The following is a 14,040-nucleotide window of genomic DNA, read 5'->3' on the forward strand; positions in this document are numbered from 1 at the left end:
GACTAACATTTGGTCTAGTACTGCAAAGGCTTTTTGGTTGAAGAATTATCTGGCTAGACATGGAGGGGCATAATCGAAAGGGACACCCAAGTTTTGCTGAGGACGTCCTCGCAGGACGTCCCCGTGAAGGAGCGGGGAAACCCATATTATCGAAACAAGATGGACGTCCACCTTTCGTTATGATAATACGGTCGGGGACGCCCAAATCTGGAAATTTAGGTCAACCTTAGAGATGGTCGTCCTTAGACTTGGTCGTTTCTGATTTTCGGCGATATTGGAAACTGAGGATGCCCATCTCAGAAATGACCAAATGCAAGCCCTTTGGTCATGGGAGGAGCCAGCATTCCTAGTGCACTGGTCCCCCTGACATGCCAGGACACCAACCAGGCATCCTAGGGGGCACTGCAGTGGACTTCACAAATTGCTCCCAGGTGCTTAGCTCCCTTACCTTGGGTGCTGAGCCCCCCAAAACCCACTACCCACAACTGTGCTACACTATCATAGCCCTTAAAGGGTAACGGAGGGCACCTATATGTGGGTACAGTGGGTTTGTGATAGGTTTTGGAGGGCTCCCATTTACCACCACAAGTGTAACAGGTGAGGGGGGATGGGCCTGGGTCCGCCTGCCTGAAGTGCACTGCAGTACCCACTAAAAACTGCTCCAGGGACCTTCATACTGCTCTGATGGAGCTGGGTATGACATTTGAGGCTGGCATAGAGGCTGGAAATAAAATGTATTTTAATTTTTTTTTGGGTGGGAGGGGGTTGGTGACCACTGGGGGGGAGTAAAGGGAGGTGATCCCCGATTCCCTCTGGTGGTCATCTGGTCAGTTTGGGCACCTTTTCGAGGCTTGGTCGTGAACAAAAAGGGACCAAGTAAAGTCGGCCAAATGCTCGTCAGGGACGCCCTTCTTTTTTTCCATTATCGGCCGAGGACGGCCATCTCTTAACCATGCCCCTGTCCTGCCTTCGGTACACTGCCGACACACCCCTTGAACTTTGGCCGTCCCCGCGACGGAAAACAGTTGGGGACGGCCAAAATCGGCTTTCGATTATGCTGATTTGGTCGGCCCTGAGAGAAGGATGCCCCTCTCCCGATTTGAGTCGGAAGATGGGCGCCCTTCTCTTTCGAAAATGAGCTTGATAGTAACATAGTAGATGATGGCAGAGAAAGACCTGAACGGTCCATCCAGTCTGCCCAACAAGATAAATTCATATGTGCTTCCTTATGTGTATACCTGACCTTGATTTCCATCTGCCATTTTCAGGGCACAGACCGTAGAAGTCTGCCCAGCACTAGCCTCGTCTCCCAAACCGGCTCTGCCACCCAATCTCCGCTAAGCTTCTGAGGATCCATTCCTTCTGAACAGGATTCTTTTATGTTTATCCCACGCAATTTTGAATTCCGTTACCGTTTTCATCACCACCACCTCCCATGGGAGGGCATTCCAAGTATCCACCACTCTCTTCGTGAAAAAATACTTCCTGACATTTTTCTTGAGTCTGCCCCCCTTCAATCTCATTTTATGTCCTCTAGTTCTACCGTCTTCCCATCTCCGGAAAAGGTTTGTTTGCAGATTGATACCTTTCAAATATTTGACCGTCTGTATCATATCACCCCTGTTTCTCCTTTCCTCCAGGGTATACATGTTCAGGTCAGCAAGTCTCTCCTCATTCGTCTTGTAACGCAAATCCCATACCATTCTCATAGCTTTTCTTTGCATTGCTTCAATTCTTTTTACATCCTTAGCAAGATATGGCCTCCAAAACTGAACACAATACTCCAGGTGGGGCCTCACCAACGACTTATACAGGGGCATCAACACCTCTTTTCTTCTGCTGGTCACACCTCTCTCTATACAGCCTAGCAACCTTCTAGCTACGGCCACTGCCGTGTCACACTGTTTCGTCGCCTTCAGATCCTCAGATACTATTACCCCAAGATCCCTCTCCCCGTCCGTACATATCAGACTCTCACCGCCTAGCACATACGTCTCCCGTGGATTTCTACTCCCTAAGTGCATCACTTTGCATTTCTTCACATTGAATTTTAATTGCTAAACCTTAGACCATTCTTCTAGCTTCCGCAGATCCTTTTTCATGTTTTCCACTCCCAGGTGTCCACTCTGTTACAAATCTTAGTATCATCTGCAAAAAGGCAAACTTTACCTTCTAACCCTTCGGCAATGTCACTCACAAATATATTGAACAGAATCCCTGAGGCACTCACCTTTCCCTCATCCAAGCGAATTCCATTAACCGCCACCCTCTGGTGTCTGTCCGTCAACCAGTTCCTAATCCAGTTCACCACGTTGGGTCCTGTCTTCAGCCTGTCAAGTTTATTTAAGAGCCTCCTGTGGGGAACCGTGTCAAAAGCTTTGCTGACATCTAAGTAGATTACGTCCATAGCATGTCTATGATTCAGTTCTCCGGTCACCCAGTCAAAGAATTCAATGAGATTCGTTTGGCATGATTTACCTTTGGTAAAACCATGTTGTCTTGGATCTTGCAACTTATTGTCTTCCAGGGAATTCACTATCCTTTCCTTCAGTATTGCTTCCATTACTTTTCCAACAACCGAAGTGAGGCTTACCGGCCTGTAGTTTCCAGCTTCTTCCATATCACCACTTTTGTGAAGAGGGACCGCATCCGCCGTTCTCCAATCCCACGGAACCTCTCCCGTCTCCAAGGCTTTATTAAGCAAATCTTTAAGAGGACCCGCCAGAACCTCTCTGAGCTCCTTCAATATCCTGAAGCAGATCAGAAGAGCTTGCAGTCTTATATACTGCCTTGAAAAAATATCTCACTCTTGTACATTTTTCACATTTTGCTGTGTAATGAAAAAATATATAATTCATAAGGACGTTAGTGCCATACTGGCCGGAACAAGGACACAGTCAAGCTTGTTATCCTGTTTCTAACCATGGTAAATTCAGGTCACAAGTAACTGGTAAGTTACCAAAAGATAGACTCTGTACTGGTTACCTCTAGGTATAAGTAATTAATTTTTCCAACTCTGTTACTAATGGTCTATGGATTTTTACAGTAAAACAACCACACTAGGTGCAGGAACACGAATCCCTACAATTGTAGCACAGCAAACCAAGGAATAGGGTGAAGAGTTGGCACGTCCAAAAACCACAAGGGAAACGTGTCAGTCCCATTCAAGGGTGTTTATTGAAAGCACATCAAAAGACGCGACACAGCAGCTGTGTTTCATCGCTCTAGGAGCCTGCCTCAGGAGTCTATAACGTACATGTAAATAAATATGAATTGCATAAAAGAAAAACACTAAAAATAACACATAAACAAGTTAAATCTAAAACTTATGCACCGGAACATAAAAAAACAAACATAATAAATAAACCGCTAAAACTTTATATAAGAAATAGCTGAAATGGACCACACTATGTTAACACAAAACACCAATAATTAAGCAGTGCCTCCTATACATAAACCAAAGGAAATGTAAGCGTGAGGACAGCATGGCATGAAATGCTATATAGCATAGATACTATTACAATCGACCAGCTGTTTTAGTGATTAAACGCCTTTTTCACAAAAAATTATAATTCTATGAGCAGAAATAGAAGCACACATTCATGGAAAAGACTTACCTGGAAGTGAATGTGGGGAAAATATAATTCTAAATAAAAACACATTCTTGAAATATCCAAGGTATACTACTTGGAAAAAAATGTAAAAAGTTATAAATATGAATAAACATAAAAACCTGACTAAGCGTGTGTCAGTGCACAAACGTAGCTTGAATGTGCTATAGTGAGGAAATATCTGCTAGAACTTAAGCAACATCCATGGTGCAGTTATCACCAATGGGTTACTTAAGAAAATCACTATAGTAAAGTGCAAGTAAATCCATATCATATCATATCCATCTCTAATGTTATCCCTCCTTACCCTTTCTCCCAATTACACTATCCTATCCTGTCTACCCTCTTTTATCCTAGTCATATATTATCTAGCTCAACTTATACACTACTAAGCCCAACTTTACATTGTTTTACTACTGTTTTATTAAAATTCTATTAACTTCGTATTTCAAATTATTATGTAAGCCGCATTGAGCCTGCATTATGTGGGAAAGCGCGGGGTACAAATGTAATAATAATAATAATATCATATAAAGATACTCGCTGATGCCTCACAGTAGAGGAACGCTATGCGTCAAAATCATGAGGCTGAAAACTTCCTTAGTGATGTGAAATGAAAACTTCGGTAATGATGTGAAATTAAAAAAACAGTGAAAGTCCATCGAATACATGATACAAAGAACAACAAAGAAAAAACGGAGACACCAAAGCCTCCCGTAGTATGTTGAAAAAAGTATCAGAACAAAAATGAATCAGAACAACAAAGTGCCTTAATGTAAATACAGTTATTAAAGTAGTAGAAAGTCTTCAGATCATGTGCATGCTGTCTCGAAAAAGCATCCAGCAAAGCCAAGAAGTAAGTGTGTTACATTTCAAAGACAAACATGTATCTGATTACATTACTGACTAATTGGCACCAAAAACAAGCTGCACCCTGCGCATGCGTGAAATCATGGAGGATGCTGTGAGACTTAACTGATAAACAGTGATCAATGTGTAAGAGCAATAAAAAAGTGTAGTAAATGGTTGTATAGAAATACATATACATATGGAATCATTGCACCAATGAGAAGAAAAGAAAAAAAGTCTTATATATGTGACTCAACACTTAATATATGGTACAAATATAATATGTAAAAACCGTCTTAAAAAAATAGTTTAAAAAATGCTGTGTTGTATTTAATTCACCATATCAGAAATATTCAACTTGTAATATGTAGCAAAGTAGAATATAAATAAAGATGTAAATAATTTGAAACATTATATACAGGTATGGACTTGAAAAAAACACCTAAAATTCCATAAGCAAATAAATACAATAAAAACACCTCTGTGGAGAAGGGACTGAGCAGAAAATAAATGAACAATTTGCTACGAGTTGTCAAGCTGTATGGAAGTGTATATTATGGACCTAAAGAAAAGGTGTATAATCTATATCCATGGGGAGGCCTTTTGGTGTTACTGTTTGCATCTGAAAAATGAGTCTTTGTTCTTCATGCAATAACACCTGATCTGTAATTTTTCTTCAATTTCCTTTCAACGTCTTAAAAACAAAAAATTTTAAATCATTAACAGAATGGCCCGCCGTATCCCAGTGAGCCACAAGAGGAACAGATTCGATTTTCTATTAAGACAACTTCGGTGTTCTATTATTTGTGTCTTGATTTATCTTTTTGTTTTTCCAATATATAAGAGAGGACACAAGCACTGTATAATGTAAATAACATTGGCAAAATTACAACCAGAGCAATGAGGAAGCTTGTATTCATGTCCAGTCTCCAAATGTCTGAATGAGGTAATTTCCAATGGTGTGGGCACAAGCTACAAGAACCACAGTTGTAATGTCCCGGTTGCGCTTCCTCTTCATGTTCTTTTTGAGGGTCAGGGAGTTTTGATGGAACTAGTATCTCTTTTAGATTCTTCTCCTGGGTATATACCACAACCAAATGTTTATCTCGAAAACAGGTGTGTCCTAAGATGTTCTAATGGTGTCTGATGGAATGTGGTATGTAGCTCGCATTATAATTGGAATGCATGGTGTTGTCATTGAGATGCATTGGCATTAGGTTTTATTGTTAAGTACATTTTAATTTTTTAGGTTGATTCAGTAAATGGTTTAAATTTATTAATTGTGTGTTCTGTTATAGTTTTATTGTATTTTTTGGTATAATTTCAACTGTGATCTTGATATATGCACACCATTTGTTATGGCATGTAACCCTGTTTGTATAGATTCTGCTGGTTTCATGAGGCGACACTGCCATCTTTTGGATATTTTTGGTAAGTTTCTTTTTTATGGAAAATTGGCTTTGATGGCTTTTTATATCTTACTGCCTCAGATTTTTTTTAAATGATGTCTTTTCACATTACATTTTCAAGAATTAACACTTGATCAAGAACAGTATCTAAAGAAAAAAGAAAATACTTGAACTATTTAAATTATCCAAATAATGATACTCAAGACCACATAATATTAGGTTCCGAGATAATCAAATTGAGGAAATAGTAGGAAATCAAATTCAAAGTATATGCAACTAAGACTAAGGACAAACAATTTTATATTTAAGCTATTTCAACCCTTTTCGAGGCAACAAATGATGTCAAATGTGAAGGCTCCATAAAAACATATTTAAGTGAATTGTATTGAATGATACATTTACAGGGAAGTCTTAGGTAGAATACACCTCCCATCTGGAGAACAGCCAGTTTCAGTAACAAGAATTGTTTCTGCCTTTTCTGGGTGTCTCATGAAACATCAGGAAACAGATTAATTTTCAGTCCCAAGAATAATTTATCCTTGGTTTTGAAAAACATCTTAAAAAGCCACTGCGTATCAGGCAGTAAAGCCACAGTGGCTACCAACGTTGCCGACTTGGCTTGTTCTGTTTCGGAGGTTTCCAGTAAAGCAGTCACATTTAAATCATTTTGTTCTTCTTTTTGAGGAATATAATATGCCTGAGTAAATAGTGGCATAGCAGATTCAGGAACGCCCATAATTTCAATAAGATACCTCTTTAACATATCGATTGGCTGTACCATTTTTACTTTTGGGAAATTCAAGAATCTTAAATTGTGATTTCTCATATAATTTTCATATAGTTCTGATTTCTTCCTCAATGTCACTAAATCTTTTAGCATGTCCGTTTGTAAATTTACCAAATTAACAGCATTCTTTTCAACAGTATCTATACGAGTTGCCAAAGATTTCACATCCTCTTCTGTTTTTTTCAAATCTTTTTTCAGTTTCTGTTATCTTTTTAGTTAACACATTATATTGACTTGTAGAAGTTTGTATTGTTAGAGATCAGATCCCAAAGGGATTCTAAAGTTACCTCTGCCAGTTTCTGCATGAGGGGTATAATCTCTCCACCTTCTGGCTCCTTACACTGCTCTGTTCCTCTTTGCTCCGCAGCTCCTAAAGCAGGAATATGTACCTCCACAGTCTCTATCTGGTTCCCAAAAAGGGAATCTAGATGGTTCCCCCTCTCTCCTCCAAGTTGTTCCTGAGCCTCTCTTGACGGCATGCCTTCACTACGTGGCAGGAACCCCATCAAACTCACGGAGGGGGAGCTGGTCCGGCTGAAGAGGGGGGCGCCCTTGGGTCGGGGCTCAGCATAACATCAAGCCCAGTAGCCGCCGAAACCTCCTCAACAACGCCGGCAGCTCCAACGGGACCGCTCCCAACCCCCATGGCTTGTCCTCGGGGCCTCGCAAAAAGGTCCATCGAGCCCGAAGGTAATTGGGAGGGCGTCAGGGAAGCTCGAATTGGCGCTCTCCCATGTATTTTCGGAATTGTATTACAGGTAATAGCGAGGTCCACACATGTCTAGGTGCTAGTTGCCCGGAACCAGAAGTCCTGCCCTGCCTCAGATTTTTAAAGTGACAGTACACTATGGCAGTGTCTGCACCGGGTTCCGTGGATGACGTCTTGCACATGTGAGAATATATGCCTACTGTCCTTGGAGAACATTTCATCTGCTACAGGTAAGTAACTTTGCTTTTGTTAGGTTCCCTTGAATCTCTTAATCTGGCTATACTCAGAAAAGGGTAAAAAATGACTTAAAGCGGAATGTGAATGTTTCAAATACTCTGTGAGGTTATTCATAACTCTGTAATCACTCTAAGCCAGTCCAATCTGGAGAGCCCATTTGTAAAACTTCTTGGTAATATGGTTGCTCGCAGAGATTTTGATTTATCTCTCACCTTTTTCAGTAACAGCTTAAGGTGAGTTACATTCAGGTACACTAGGTATTTCTCTCTCCCCAGAAGGCTGAGGCAATGGAGAGTTAAGTGACTTGAAGACTGGCACCACGAAACAGTCCATATGAATCTGTTCATAAGTTTATTAATCTAAATACTCTTTTTCAGTTCATAATTTTTTTTTATCAAAGTGCCTGATGTGGTCACATTTTGCCAATTAAAGCTGTTTCAGGGGTCTTATCAGTTGATTTCAGTAAAACACTGAATGTTAAATATCTTCTGCTGAAGAGCATAAATAAATCGCCATATGTGCAAAACAATCAGGGGTATCAGCGGAAGACTGGCACAGATTGTCAGCACCAGGTAGTTTGTCAGTTTGGGCACTTTGATCAATAAACTTATGAACTGAAAAAGGGTGCTTTGATAAATAAACTTATCAATTAATTCATCTGGATTTCTTTTTTGTGGTGCGAATCTGTTTGTGGTGTGAACTTTTAGCACCAGGCTTTCTGTTTTGTTTGGGATTAAGTGACTTGTCCAAGATCACAAGGAGCAGCAGTGGAATTTAAACTGGGCTTTTGCTAGTTATCAGCTCAGGGCTCTAACCACTATTAGGCTATTTCTCCATTTGAGGTTCAGAGGAATTGTTACAGTTGCATAATAATTATAAAGAAAGCCATAAGTCAAAGGTTTGTGATTGGCATAGGATGAGTATTACTGTTATTTATGTATTCTCTAGAAACAATTGCAAATTTGCACTATATAGTCTTCAGATCATGTGCATAAGTTTTATATATAAAGATTTATACTTATTTATAGCTGTTCATCCTTAAATTTGTAAACTTTTTTTTCAGACTCAAGTCCTTTAGATACCATTGTGGAAGACGTTAGTCACCCATGCAATCCAAATCCTTGTCCAGCTAATCATCTATGTGAAGTTAATCGAAAAGGATGCCAGCCTGTGGAATCTTGCCTTCCATATTTTTGTATTCAAGGTAAGAATTGTTCCTGCTTTTACTCCCTGAATCTGCCCAGGCTAGGAGTGCTGGAGAGGCACAGTTTCAAGCAGGGCTGTGGAGTCTGAGTCGGCAGCAATTTGGGTACATTGAGTCAGAGTTGGAGTCGGCAAAAATGTACCGACTCCGACTCCTCATACATTTGAATAAAGTACTTCTCTGCTGTGAATAAAGCTTAGTACCTAGTTGTTTCACTAGTGTGAAGTCCAGCTGAACTATTTTGCTGGAGAGCTTCCCTCTGCTCAGTCTCCCTTTGCATTTACTGACCTGCTGTAGAGCACTTCCTCTCTGACCCCACAGTGAACTTAAGCTCCAAGAGAAGATCATTCAGCACACACAGATAAGGCAGCAGAGAGACTCCACCCAACTTCCTCTCTCTGCAAGAAGAGCTTTATATTTTAGTGGAAGTGGCACACCATTCACAATGGCAAAAAGAATGTCAGGAAACATGACAAAGTCTGCTGTTTATGAACACTTTACAATATCAACAGATGGGAAACATTATGTATGTCAGTGTATTATAGAAGATGATGATGGTGAAAAAGCATGTGATGCAAAAATTAGCAGTTTCAGTGGTTATGAAAAAAATGCACCTACAAGAGCATCAAATTTAAAAAGACACTTGCAGCGTTCCCATTCTAAAGTGTTAGAAGCTGTGAATGAGAAAGATAGCAATGAAAACATTCCATCTACTTCAGAAATCTACTGGAGGCCAGACACAACTATCAAGATTTTTTACAGCTGACAAAGTTACTATAACAATGACACCAGAAAAATTCAAAAACCACATCATTGTTTCTTTATGTGTGTTTTTTTTGTTTAAACTTTAGGATTAATGAATATTTATAGTTTCTTTAATAAATAAAATAAAAAGTCACAATGACATAGATTTTAAACCCAAACATTAACATGCAGCCTTGCATGCTGCACTCTTTCAGTCAACATGCAAAAAAAATACATATTAAAAACTGAGGAGTCGGAGGTACCATAAACTGAGGAGTCGGAGTCGAAGGATTTTTGTACCGACTCCACAGCCCTGGTTTCAAGCCCTTAGGGGTGTCATGGGAAAATTCAAGCCACCACTCATTTGTAACATCTACTGGCTGGATCTAGAATGCAAGCATACCAATTCTGAAATAAGCTAAAGGTAGGTGGGTTACAATGCTATGTTGAATCCTTGATCCTGTACCTCCAAATGACTTAGATAGATAGGATGGATCTACCCTAGAGAACAGCTACTAAATGCTTAAGGTCTTCACACTGAGTCCTCTGAGATGAAACTAAAAGGGGTCGACTAGCTGGACCTTTAGGTCATTAGCTATCATCATATTCAATGCTTCTGTATTTCTTTCTTCTCCAGCAGCATAGTAGCATTTACATTCTTTTTCTCCTACCCTCTCTTTCCCTCTCCCTACAATTTATTTATTATTTATTTATTGCATTTGTATCCCACATTTTCCCACCTATTTGCAGGCTCAATGTGGCTTACAGGGTTTGGTTATGACATAATCATTCCATGATATCAGTTACAATTAGTAATGTTTAAAGATTAGGTAAAGGGAAGAGAGAAGAAAGGTGTTAGGCAGGGTAGGAGGTGGACTGTAATAACTGTGTGGATTGGTGATGTAGTTTTGTAAGGCTATGTGTTCTCTTTGTAGGCCTTATGGAAGAGATATGTCTTCAGGGATTTGCGGAAGTTAGTTATTTCGTCAATAGCTTTCAGGGCTGTAGGTAACGCATTCCACAGCTGTGTGCTCATGTAAGAGAAGGTGGTGGCGTGTATCAGCTTGTATTTTAGTCCTTTACAGCAGGGGAAGTGCAGATTGAGAAATTGGTGGGGTGATCTTATGGCGTTTCTGGGAGGCAAATCCACAAGGTTTAGCATGTAGATCGGGGCGTCTGCGTGAATGATTTTGTGTACTATCGTGCAGATCTTAAACGCAAAGCGTTCCATGAGAGGGAGCCAGTGAAGTTTCTCTCTTAGGGGTTTTGCACTTTCATATTTAGTTTTTCCAAATATGAGTCTGGCGGCGGTATTCTGGGCTGTTTGGAGTTTTTTGATAATCTGTTCTTTGCAGCCAGCATACAGTGCATTGCAGTAGTCCAGATGACTTATTACCATTGACTGTACCAGGGTACGGAAGATATATCTCGGGAAGAAAGGTTTTACTCTTTTGAGTTTCCACATGAAGTGGAACGTCTTTTTTTTTTTTCTTCGTTGTGTTCTTCACGTGAGTATCAAGTGTGAGGTTTCAGTCGATGGTAACTCCAAGAATTTTTAGATTTTGTGCGACGGGGAGAGAACAGTATGGTGTGGTAATTGTGGAGTAGTTGTTTTTGTTTTGTGAGGTGAGGACCAGACATTGAGTTTTCTCTGCGTTGAGTTTCAGCTGGAATGCATCCGCCCAGGAGTGCATGATTTGGAGGCTTTGGTTGACCTCGTTGGTGATTTTGTTTAGATCATGTTTGAATGGGATGTAAATCGTGATGTCGTCTGCATATATGTAGGGATTAAGGTCTTGATTGGCTAGAAGTTTGGCTAAAGGTATCATCATTAGGTTGAAGAGAGTTGGTGATAGGGGGGGATCCTTGGGGAACTCCACATTCAGGTGTCCATGGGAGTGATATGTCCTCATTCGTTGTTACTTGGTAAGATCTTGTGGTCAGGAATCCTTTGAACCATTTGAGAATTGTACCTCCTACTCCAAAGTATTCTAGTATATGTAATAGTATTCCATGATTAACCATGTCAAAGGCGCTGGACATGTCGAATTGTAGGAGGAGTATGTTGTTACCAGTTGCAATTGCTTGTTTGAATGAGTTCATTGCAGTTACTAGTACCGTTTCGGTGCTATGATTTGACCGAAATCCTGATTGAGACTCGTGCAGAATTGAGTGTTTATTTAGGTAATCTAAACTGTCCTTGAGCAGATCTTTTAGCAGAAGAGTAGGCAAAAGTTCAGCAAACTCTAGGCTCTCCACTTCTGTAGACAGAAGTTCCATTTCAGGCTTCTCCTTTGCTCAGCATCTCTTGTGATTACAGTGCTCTAACACATGCCAACTTTTGGCAGCCTTTGTTGAATCTGCCCCTTGCCATTTTCTTTGTTTTGAGAAGAGGAAACCATTGTAATAATTTTCAAATTTCGAGGCTTACACTTTGTCTCCGCGCTGCACCAATGCAGATGAGTAGCTAGGAAGTGTCAGCCTGCAAATTTAAAAAAATTGCTCATGGTACTGGCACAAAGACTGAATAAAAGGAGATATTGCTCCATTCAGGTCAGATTGAAATCTTTGTTGTGCCAGAATGTTGGATGACCTTGTTTTAGATATTGTGGCCTGTTCACTGACGTGTTAAGTTTGAAAGTTTATCTCCTACTTCTGTAGTCTTCTACTACTACTATTTAACATTTCTAGAGCGCTACTAGGGTTACGCAGCGCTGTACAAAAAACAAAGAAGGACAGTCCCTGCTCAAAGGAACTTACAATCTAAAGGACAAGAAGGACAAGGAGTGCAGACAATCAAAAATTGGGACAGTCTAGATTACCTGGGTAGAGGTACAATGGTTAGGTTCCAAAAGCGACATTGAAGAGGTGGGCTTTGAGTAAGGATTTGAAAATGGATAGGGGGGGTGCTTGGCGTATGGTCCCGGGGAGTTTATTCCAGGCATAGGGTGAGGCGAGGCAGAAAGGGCGGAGCCTGGAGTTGGTGGTGGCGGAGAAGGGTACTGAGAGGAGGGATTTGCCCTGTGATTGGAGGCGACGGGTAGGGGCGTAAGGGGAGATGAGGTTAGAGAGGTAGTGAGGGGCTGCAGATTGAGAGCATTTGTAGGTTAGTAGGAGAAGCTTGAATAGTATGCGGTACCTGATCGGAAGCCAGTGAAATGACTTGAGGAGGGGGGTGATATGAGCATATCGGTTTTGGCGGAAGATAAGACGTGCAGCCGAGTTCTGAATGGATTGAAGGGGGGATAGATGGTTAAGTGGGAGGCCAGTGAGGAGTAGGTTGCAGTAGTCAAGGCGAGAGGTAATGAGAGCGTGGATGAGAGTTCGGGTAGTGTGTTCAGAGAGGAAGGGGCGAATTTTGCCGATGTTGTAGAGAAAAAGCGACAGGTCTTGGCTGTCTGCTGGATATGGGCAGACAAGGAGAGGGAGGAGTCGAAGATGACTCCAAGGTTGCGGGCAGATGAGACGGGGAGGATGAGGGTGAATACCAAGATCTTTCCCTGTCCACTCAAGTGCCTAAAACCTAACACACATAGCAAATGAGGAGTCAGAGGAATCAAAGTACCATAAACTCAGGAAAGAAGGTTATTAAAGTTTTCACTGTACATGGATGATGTCAGTATCTTCTTCTGTGCAGACCAAGCTTTGGTGTAGATAATGGTGATATGAGAAATCAGAAACCATGGTTTTCAAAGCTTGAGATTTAGCTGCTTCTTTTCTCTTCAGAAAAATGGCGCATTCATGGGTGGGCCCAGCTGGACACAGGCCCACCCTCTTTGGACTCAGGTCCACCCAGCAGCAGCACAGTAGCGATGTGGCTGGTGGGGATCCCCCAAGCCTCACTAGCTGAAGACTCCTGGCATTTCTCTCTCAAGAGATTTTTTTTTTGGGGGGGGGGGGGGGTTGGTGTCACTTAACTCCATTCCCCCCGACCCCCACCCTGGTATCTTTAAATCCTTTAGTTCTTCTTCAACAGCGAGCAGCAAGATGCTCCTCTTTGCTAATGCTGACCCGAGCCTTCTCTCTGACGTAATTTCCTGTTCACAGGACCGGGCAGTTGCATCAGAGGGAAGGTTCGGAGTTGGCGTGAGCAAGGGGAATGAATTGCTGCTCACTGCTGGCAAAGATTTAAAGGATTTAAAAGTGCCATGTGGTTGGGGAAGTGGAGTTAAGTAACCCCCTCACCCCCCCACCCCCGATCACCTAGGAGGGGAGGAGAGATTCCAGGTTGGGGAGTTGTTGTGCCCCACCTACTTTGTGCTCAGGCCCACCCAAAATTGGGTGTCTGGTTATTCCCCTGCTTCAGAATAAGACTGGGTAAGATACTGGCAGTTTAGTTCATAGAAAACTGAATAGTCCAGAAGGGAAGAGTCTTGAGAAAATGTATGTGAAGCTGGGACTGTGAGGACTGAGAAACTGTTCTTCGAGGGAAAGGTTTTGGTACTCAAGAACAATGCTTTAGGTGAGGACCCCTCTTCATCTCCAAGATG

The 14,040-nt window shown here is 41.4% G+C and overlaps 1 protein-coding gene across 1 annotated transcript in view; it reads left to right on the top strand.

Annotated features, from left to right (window-relative positions):
* Positions 1-14,040, top strand: part of LOC115474499 (reversion-inducing cysteine-rich protein with Kazal motifs-like) — a gene marked incomplete at its 5' end in the record, with an annotated part of 272,499 nt that overhangs the window by 144,770 nt on the left and 113,689 nt on the right. Inside the window, 1 exon segment of the mRNA XM_030210026.1 lies at positions 8,666-8,806. Coding sequence (XP_030065886.1) covers positions 8,666-8,806 — 141 coding nt within the window.

This window comes from Microcaecilia unicolor, chromosome 1 (assembly GCF_901765095.1).
Source record: "Microcaecilia unicolor chromosome 1, aMicUni1.1, whole genome shotgun sequence".
In the NCBI taxonomy this organism is placed as follows: Eukaryota; Metazoa; Chordata; class Amphibia; order Gymnophiona; family Siphonopidae; genus Microcaecilia; species Microcaecilia unicolor.